Raw genomic sequence first — 9,507 nt, 5'->3', positions numbered from 1 at the left:
TGGATTGCAGGCTGACCTCAGGGTGCCTGTCCTGTTGCCCTGTGTTCCAGGGGATTTCTTTAAAGACCCTCTTCCGGAAGCAGATCTGTACATCCTGGCCAGGATCCTCCATGACTGGGCAGATGGAAAGTGCTTACACTTGCTGGAGAGGGTCTACCATACTTGCAAGCCAGGTAAGGTGTGGGGTTTGCATTTCAGCTGTGCTTGTGACTTGGAGCAGAACTACATGAGTCACATTTAGAAGGCAGGCACTGAAATCATCCCACAGGTAAGTGTAGACATCCTGTCAAATGGCTTTCCTTTTCGATAACTGCCTACAAGAAATAGGGTCCTAATTTCTCTTCTGTTGATAAAACCACATAAAGATGGAAAAAATGAAATGTCCTCTGAAACTTCAGTGGCCTCATTTTGGTGAAACTGTTTCAGAATTAGGCTAGTATTTGTGTGTGTCATGAGGACATGTGCTCACGACTTATGAGGTTCTACCCAACTGATGGTCCATGAGGACATGGGCACAACCTCTGTGTGTGAGATGGACACACTGTCCCAGCTCTCCTGTGAGGCCCACCCATCCTGATGGTTCATGAGGAAGTGGGCACAGCCTCTGTGTGTGAGATGGGGGCCGTGTCCCAGCTTTTGTGAGGTACACCCATCCTGATGGTCCATGAGGATGTGGGCACAGCCTCTGTGTGTGTGTGTTGGAGACAGTGTCCCAGTTCTCCTGTGAGTCCACTAATCCTAATGGTTCATGAGGACATGGGTACAGCCTCTGTGTGTGTCAAAGGGAAAGTGTCCTAGCTCTCCTGTTAGGTCCACTCATCCTGATGATCTATGAGGACATGGGCACACCCTCTGTGTGTGAGATGGGGACAGTGTCCCTGTTCTGTGAGGTCCGCCCATCCTGATGGTCCATGAGGATGTGGGCACAGCCTGTGTGTGTATGAAGGGGACAGTGTCCTAGCTCTCCTGTGAGGTCCACCCATGCTGATGGTTCATGAGGACATGGGCACAGCCTCTGTGTGTGTGAAGGGGACAGTGTCCCTGCTGTCTGTTCTGTGAGGTCCATCTATTCTGTGATATTCCATAAAGACCTGGGCACAGCCTCTGAGTGTGTGATGGAGACAGTGCCCCGACTGTCCTCTGAAGTCTGGCTGTCCTTATGGTTCACTGGGACTTTGGCACAGTCCGTGTGTGTGATGTGGACTGTGCCCCTCCCTTTCTAGGTGGTGGCATTCTGGTAATTGAAAGCCTCCTGGATGAAGACAGGCGGGGCCCTCTGCTCACGCAGCTCTACTCTCTGAACATGCTTGTGCAGACGGAAGGGCAGGAGAGGACCCCCACCCACTACCACATGCTCCTCTCTTCTGCTGGCTTCAGAGACTTCCAGTTTAAGAAAACAGGAGCCATTTATGATGCCGTTTAGTCAGGAAATACCTTTTCTGTGATCTGGAAATTACTGTCCAACGGCACACACGCACAAATAATAAAGAGATGTATCTCCAGTGGCTTCTTGTTCTTGGTGTTCACACCATAAGTGACTGGAGGTTTCTATGGACAGGGTTGGACTGCCTCTACTTTGTAGATTATTTCCCGGGCTTTACTGAGGGCCACACTGATGGGGATGTGAGCTCAGCTTTGACATTGACCGTAACCAATGTTTGGGTCCTCTTCATGCTGTAAGGTTGGGCTCCAGTGTCCACCTTGACGGGTGTCTGTTAGAAGCTTCATCCTGAACAGAACTTTGGCACCAGTGATGGATGTAGCAACTATGGGTGTCTATGAAATATGAGGTTCTCCTTTCAGGCTGCCTTGCATAGCTCTGTGACTTATTAGTGATGCCATTTCCACAGTGATGAATGTTCAACAGGGAGACAGGCTTTCTGTCTCTCTCTCTTTCTGCCTCAGACAGTCCTGTCTGTCTCTCCTGGATGGATCTGTACTCAGATCTTTTCATGTACCTGCCATGAGAACACAGGCATTTGCCGTCAGATGAGATCACGCCCCATCTGTGGATACAGCGAAATCAGCTGAAGATGCTACAGAGGAGGAAAAGGTTTCCCGTCTGCCGATCTCATACCCATCTCTCCCTGGGCCTCTTCCATGATGTCAACAAGGTTTTATACTTCTTGTTTTCCTCTAGTGTACGTTTTAGATGATTTTGGTACTTTCTTTACTCTCAGTCTAAACCTTTTTTTTTTTTTCAACTAAAAAGATGAGAAAACAAAACAAATGGAATAATGGTCAAAGCAAGTTGTTGTGGGTTGAATTCTGTCCCCCAAAAGATCTGTCCAGGCTGTGGCTCCTGGAACCTGTGAATGGGATCTTATTTAGAAGTAAGATCGGCCGGGCGCGGTGGCACATGCCTGTAATCCCAGCCTTGGGAGGCCGACTGCAGCAGATCACTGATGGTTGGGAGTTTGAGACCAGCCTGATCAACGGGAGAAACTCGTCTCTCTAAAAATACACCATTAGCTGGGGAGTGGTGGCAATGCTGTAATCCTGCGCTTACTAGGGAGGCTGAGGCAGGAGAATTGCTTGAACCTGGGAGGCAGAGGTTCCGGTGAGCCGAGATTGCACCATCGCACTCCAGCCTGGGCAACAAGAGTGAAACTCTGTCTCAAAAAAAAAAAAAAAAAAAAGAAGTAAGATCTTTGCTGATGAAATCAAGTTAAGATGAGATCATTACGGTGAGCTCAAAATCCAATATGACTGATGTGCTTAGAAGAAAAGAAGAGAGAGCTGGGTGCGGTGGCTCATGCCTGTCATCCCAGCACTTTGGGAGGCCGAGCCGGCAGTCGCCAAGGTCAGGAGGCTTGAGACCATTCCTGGCGAACATGGTGACACCGTCTCTACTACAAAACAATACAAAAAAACTAGCTGGGTGATGGTGGCGGGCCGGCCTTTCGTCTCAGCTATCAGGAGGCTGTGAGGCAGGAGAATGCGGGGAACCCAGGAGTGCGGAGCTTGCAGTGAGCTGAGATCCGGCCACTGCCACTCCAGCCCTTGGCGGACCGAGCAGACTCCGTCTCAAAAAAAAAAAAAAAAAAGAAAAGAAGAGACACAGAAACACACAGAAAGAGAGGAGAGAATGCCACATGAGGACAGAGACACAGGTGAGAAGGCCACATGGAGACAGAGACAGACACTAGAGTGATGCGGCCACAAGCCCAGGGACACCTGGAGCCCTCAGGAACTGGGAGAGGCAAGAAGAGTCCTCCCCAAAGCCTCTGAAGGGAGCGCAGCTCAGAGACACCTGATCTCAGAATTCTACTTTGCAGGACTGGGAGAATATATTATTATTATTATTATATTTTTTTTTTTTTTTTGAGATGGAGTCTCGCTCTGTTGCCCAGGCTGGAGTGCAGTGGCCTGATCTCGCTACGGCAAGCTCTGCCTCCGGGTAACGTGATTCTCTGCTCGCCTCCTGAGTAGCTGGGACTACAGGTGCCTGCACCACACCCAAAAGCCTAATCTAATTTTTTGTATTTTTAGTAAAGACAGGTTTCACCGTGTTAGTCAGGATGATCTCGATCTCCTGACCTCGTGATCAGCCTGCCTCAGCCTCCCAGAGTGCTGGGATTGTAGGTGTGAGCCACTGCGCCCAGCCAGCACTGGGAGAGTATAAATTCCTTCTTCTTAAGCCCCAAGTTTTGGGTCATTATCTCTGGTGGTCCTAGCAAACTCATCTGCAGAAAACAGTAAGGAATGGTGTGTACATTTCAAATTTTAAGTTGAAAAAGACAAAAAGAATCGTTCTTTTCAAGTCTCACTCTGTTAAAAAGACCTCTTTCACAGAAGAGAGAGAGAATGATTCAGGAATATTTGCAGAGTTGCATGACACCTTTTAAAATTAGATTAAACAGGAAGAAAAGAGACTCAGGGACATCTTAATTCTCGATTGGGGAGTTCTCATAAACTAAACAGTCTAATTTCCAAATGTTCAAGCTGAAGTCTGACCTGTTTCGAAACACTTGCTTATGTCAGTTGCGGGGAGTGGCAACTGGTGATCATCCCCTCCATGGACGTTCTCGGGGATGGCGAATGTACGTTCTTGGGGATGATCACTGTCTGGCCTCTCCATTCACCGTGAGAACCTCAGGGGCTCCTCTTCCAAGTTCAGGAGCCAGGTGGTTCCAGAAGGTGCCCATGATACCAGCTTTTCTTTCCCAAGGCAGAGCATTCAGACAGATGCTAATTCATTCCCACCCGCCCAAAGTTCTTTTTCACTTATGCCACTGGGCTGGGGTTCCTGGGAGTGGGAAGGCGTATTTATTTGGGATTTTTTTCCCTCTTGTCCTTAAATCCCAAGTCCTGGTGAGTTAATTGAGAACATAGTGTACCAAAATCTATTTTTTCCTCCTATTTTTTCTCCTTCCTTCCTTCCCTCTCTTTCTCTCTCTCTTTCTTTCTTCCTTCCTTCCTTTCTTCCTTCCTTTCTCTGTCTCTCTTTCTTTCTCTCTTTCTTTCTTTCTTTCTTTCTTTCTTTCTTTCTTCTTCTTTCTTTCTTTCTTTCTTTCTTCTTTCTTTCTTTCTTCTTCCTTTCCCCTTCCTTCCTTCCTTTTCTTTCTTTCTTTCTTCTTTCTTTCTTTTTCTTTCTTTCTTTTTTCTTTCTTTCTTCTTCTTTTCTTTCTCTCTTCTTGTCTCTCTTTCTCTCTTTCTTTCCTGCCTTCCTGCCTGCCTTCTTTCTTCAGACAGTTTTGTTGGGTGGTTGTATTTGGTTGGGTAGGCCATTAGTGTCCTGTAGCTGCTGTAACAAGTTATCACAAATGTAGCTGAAAACAACACAAATTAACAAAAATAACTGTCTTACAGTTATGAAGAACAGAAGGCTGATGTCAGTTTCCCCACGCTTACATGAAAGTGTTGGCTGAGCTGGTTTATTCTAGAGACTTTGGAGGTGAATGCATTTTCTTACCTTGCCAGTTTCCAGAAGCTGCCTGCTTTCCTTGGCTCATGGTCCTTTCCTCCATCTGCAAAGCTCACACCCTCATCACCCCGGGCTCTGCTTCCATTGTCACCTCTTCTATAACTTTGATCCTCTTGCCTCCCTCTCATAAGGAGCCTTCTGATGACAGAGGGCCAACCCAGAGAATCCAGGACGGCCCCCCATCTCAGGATCACTAATTAAACCACAGTTGCAAAGTGTGTTTTTCTGGGTGAGGTCACATATTCATAGGTTCTAGAGATTGGGATGTGGACAGCTTTGGGGGATATTATTCATCTACCATATGGGGAGTGGGACCTATAAATCTTTGGGGCCATTATTCGTTGTTACCAAGGGGCTCAGCGTTGTCACCATCTTTAGGGTCATTATTCTGTCTGCCACGTGGGGATTAGGACATGGACATCTTTGGGGGCCATTGCTCTGCTACCACATGGGATTACAATGTAGATAGACATCTTTGGGAACCATTATTCTGTCTACCACAAGGGGATTAGGATGTGGACATCTTTGGGGCCATTATTCTGTCTACCACACGAGATTAAGATGTGGACATTTTTGAGGCCATTATTCTCTCTACCACATGAGATTAAGATGTGGACATTTTTGAGGCCGTTTTTCTCTCTACCACATGGGGATTAGAATGTGGACATCTGGCCAGGTGTGGTGGCTCACGCCTGTAATCCCAGCACTTTGGGAGGCCAAGGCAGGCGGATCACGAGGTCAGGAGATCGTAGACCATCTGGCTAAACACGGTTGTGATTGTTGATGAAATGAAATTTAAACCCTGTCTCTACTAAAAATGCAAAAACATTAGGCCGGGCGAGGTGGCGGGGGGGGGGCGCCTGGTAGTCCCAGCCTACTCAGGAGGGGCTGAGGCCGCAAGAAATGGCTTGAACCTGGGAGGCGGAGCTGTGCAGTGAGCCGCTGGTTCGCCCCACTGCCCTCCAGTCTGGGGGACAGAGTGAGACTCTGTCTCAAAATAAATAAATGAATAAATGAATTAATTTTAAAAACGTGTGTGTAGACGTGAATATATACCAATGGTTTCCAGCTTACGATGGTTGGATTTGCAACTTTTCAGCTTTACGGTCCGTGCATCAAGATACTCAAGGCATTTTTGAGTTAGGGTATGTGGAACCACGATGGACTTGTGGGGAGGTCACCCTACTGGAAGTCAAGGAGCCTCCGTGTGTATATAGATTCCTCACCCCCTAAAAAAAATTATAAGCACTGTGGCCACCCCTAAAGTGGAGCAGGCTCATGCGTGCAGCCCGCCTGGGCTTGAATGTTGTTTATAGATAGAGGTGAGAACTGGACAGCCCAGTTCTTCAGGCAAACCCTCTTGTTGCCATGGCAACAGGTGGGCCGTTCCGGAAGAGCGTGAACCGGTGCCCGCCAGCAGGTGGCAGCATTGGGCAGCCGATGGAACTCAGCTCCGTTCGCGCCAAGATTGCACCTGTCAGAGGCAGTCAGGGCCGGGGTGACACGAATGGAGGAGAAAGCAAATCCCCCACTGCGACTTTATTGCTTTGCCACCTTTTTTTTTTTTTTTTTTGAGATGTTGTCTCGCACTGTCGCCCCGGCTGGAGTGGCAAAAGCATGATGTTGGCTCACTGCAACCTCCACCTCCTGGGTTCAAGTGATTCTCCTGCCTCAGCCTCCCAGTAGCTGGGGTTATAGGCACCTGCCACCACGCCCGGCTAATTTTTTTGTATTTTATTTATTTATTTATTTTTGAGACGGAGTCTTGCTCTGTCGCCCAGGCTGGAGTGCAATGGCACGATGTGGCTCACTGGCACCCTCCACCTCCTGCGGGTTCAATGATTCTCCTGCCTCAGCCTCCCCAGTCGTGGAAGTTATAGACACCGCCTCCACGCCCGGCTATTTTTTTTGTCTGTTTTGGTATTTTTTTTTTTTTTTTGGCTGGAGTCTTTCTCTGTCGCCCAGGCTGCAGTGCCAATGGGCCCGATCTTGCTCACTGCAACCTCACCTCCTGGTTCAAGTGGATTGTCCTGTCTCCAGCCTCCCAGTAGCTGGGTATAGCACCTGCCACCCACACCCTGCCATTTTTGTTTTTTGTTTTTTTTTTTTTTTGAGACGGCGTCTGCTCTGTCGCCCCCAGGTGCAGTGGCAGTGGGCACGATCTTGGCTCACTGAACCCTCCACCTCCTGGGTTCAAGTGATTCTCCTGCCTCAGCCTCCCCGTAGCTGGGATTATAGGCACCTGCCACCACGACCGGCTAATTTTTTTTTTTTTTTTTTTTTTGAGACAGCGGCTTGCTCTGTGCCAGGCTTGCAGTGCAATGGCACGGACTTGGCTCACTGCTGCACCTCCACCTCCTCGGGTTCAAGGATTCTCTGCCCTCATCTCCTAGTAGCTGGGGTTTTATAGGCACCTGCACACGTCCGGCTACGTTGTTTTTTGTTTTGTTTTTTTTTTTTTTGATGAGGACGGAGTCTTGCTCTTGTCGCCAGCAGGAGGCAATGGCACATCTTGGCTCACTGCAAAACATCCGCCTCCTGGGTTCAAGCGATTCTCCTGCCTCACCGCTCCCGAGTATTGGATTACAGGCGGGCCCATCACCACGACCGGCTGATTTTTTTGTTATTTTTAGTAGCAGACGGGCTTTCGCCATGTGGTCAGGCTGGTCTTGAACTCCTGACCTCAGGTGTGATCTGCGCCTATCGACGCCAAAGTGCTGGGATTGACCAGGTGTACAGCCATCGCGCCCGGCATTTTTTTATTTTTAGTAGAGCGGGGTTACACCATGTTGACCAGACTGTGTCTTGAATCTCCTTTGATCCCTGTGATCCGCTCTCGCCCTCCACCCCACGTCCCAAAGTGTTGCGATTACAGGCGTGAGCTGCCGCGCCCGGTCTGCTTTGCCCTTTTAAATGTTACGTTTCACTAAAAACAATCCCACATCCAAAAAGATTTTTTCATTATTTTCCCCCATGAAGGGCAGATACACTAAAACATCAGAGGCTGGCCTGGTGCGGTGACTCATGCCTGTAATTCTACACTTTGGGAGGCTGAAGGGGGTGTATCAATTGAGGTCAGGAGTTTGAGACCATCCTGGCCAACAGGGTGAAACCCTACTCTACTAAAAAATACAAAATTAGCCGGGTGTGGTGGTGGGTGCCTGTAATCCCAGCTACTCGGGAGGCTGAGGCAGGAGAATGGGTTGAACCGGGGGGCGGAGGTTGCAGTGAGCCGAGGTTGCGCCACTGCACTCCAGCCTGGGTGACAAGAGTAAAGCTCCGTCTCAAAAAAAAAAAAAAAAAAAAAAAAAGAAAAGAAATCAGAGGCTTAAATTTTCTCTTGCTGAAAAATAAGGGGAGGGATATTTTCCCACTCCCCCACCCAACCCACCCAGCAAAACTCAAAACTGGTAGCTGCAAGTTCTTTCTCTGCCTTTTTCAAAGGTATGTAAATCTTTTTAAGAAAGTCATACCACCCATATCACAGCTCAAGAATGTTTCCTGCAGTGTCTGGGAGGAATCTCTTCGAAAATGTGATCCCCAACGGGGAGGAAAAAAGCCTCATCCCCCAGCGTCCACGGAGGAGAAGAGGTTCATTTAAGCTGTCACCTGACTCCAAATTGCAAAGCCTATACCCCCGTCATAATGAGTCCTTGTTTAGTTTCAGAAACTGAAAGGCACGGGCTGTCTCCACTTTGCTGCATAAAAGGATGAGATAGATAGATTCCCTTCCTTCCTTCCTTCCTTCCTTCCTTCCTTCCTTCCTTCCTTCCTTCCTTCCTTCCTTCCTTCCTTCCTTCCTTCCTTCCTTCCTTCCTTCCTTCCTTCCCTTCTTCCTTCCTTCCCTTCCTCCCTCCCTCCCTTCCTTCTTGCCCACGCTGGAATGCAGTGGTGCGATCTTGGCTCACTGCAACCTCCACCTCCCGGGTTCAAGTGATTCTCCTGCCTCAGCCTCCCGAGTAGCTGGGATGACAGGCACGCACCACCACACCCGGCTAATTTTTTGTATTTTTATAGAGACAAAGTATCTCCATGTGGGTCAGGCTGGTCTCGAACTCCTGACCTCAGGTGATCCACCCGCCTCGGCCTCCGAAAGTGCTGGGATGACAGGTGTGAGCCACCACACCCGGCCCATAAAAAGGTGAGATTTCTTTCTGTGTTTCTGATCCCTTTCATGGACGGCCTGGGATGTACATCACACTCTAATATAATGCTTGTTTTGTAAAAAAAAATGGTTTTCTTTTTCATCTACCCTTAGGAGGGGGTTTCTGGATTGAAAGGAGGAGGAAGGAGTTCCTGGATTGGTAAGAGATTTTGCTGTTTCTTTTTGTTTTTTTTTTTTTCTTTTATTTTTATTTTATTATGAGACAGAATGTCTGTTACTCAGTCTGGAGTGCCCTGGACGATTTCGGCTTACTGCAGCCTCCACCTACTGGGTTCAAGTGATTTTCCTGCCTCAGCCTCTTGAGTAGCTGGAATTACAGGTGTACACCATCATCCCTGGCTAATATTTTATTTTATTTTATTATTTTATTATTTTATTTATTTTATTTTATTTTATTTTATTTTGAGACAGAGTT

At 48.0% G+C, this 9,507-nt stretch overlaps 1 protein-coding gene across 1 annotated transcript in view; it reads left to right on the top strand.

The window, feature by feature from the left end:
• LOC115895674 (acetylserotonin O-methyltransferase-like) overlaps positions 1 to 1,430 on the top strand; it is a 4,644-nt gene extending 3,214 nt beyond the window's left edge. The window contains exons 3-4 of the mRNA XM_030926327.1: positions 51 to 173; positions 1,224 to 1,430. Of these exons, the coding sequence (XP_030782187.1) occupies positions 51 to 173; positions 1,224 to 1,423 (323 nt within the window). The 3' untranslated portion in view covers positions 1,424 to 1,430. The remainder of the gene's footprint in view (positions 1 to 50; positions 174 to 1,223) is intronic.
• Positions 1,431 to 9,507: the final 8,077 nt, after the last annotated feature.

The sequence above is a fragment of the Rhinopithecus roxellana genome, chromosome 22 (assembly GCF_007565055.1).
Source record: "Rhinopithecus roxellana isolate Shanxi Qingling chromosome 22, ASM756505v1, whole genome shotgun sequence".
NCBI classification, from domain to species: domain Eukaryota; kingdom Metazoa; phylum Chordata; class Mammalia; order Primates; family Cercopithecidae; genus Rhinopithecus; species Rhinopithecus roxellana.
Note: the sequence above shows the minus strand (reverse complement) of the source record. Positions and strands in the feature narration are given on the sequence as shown.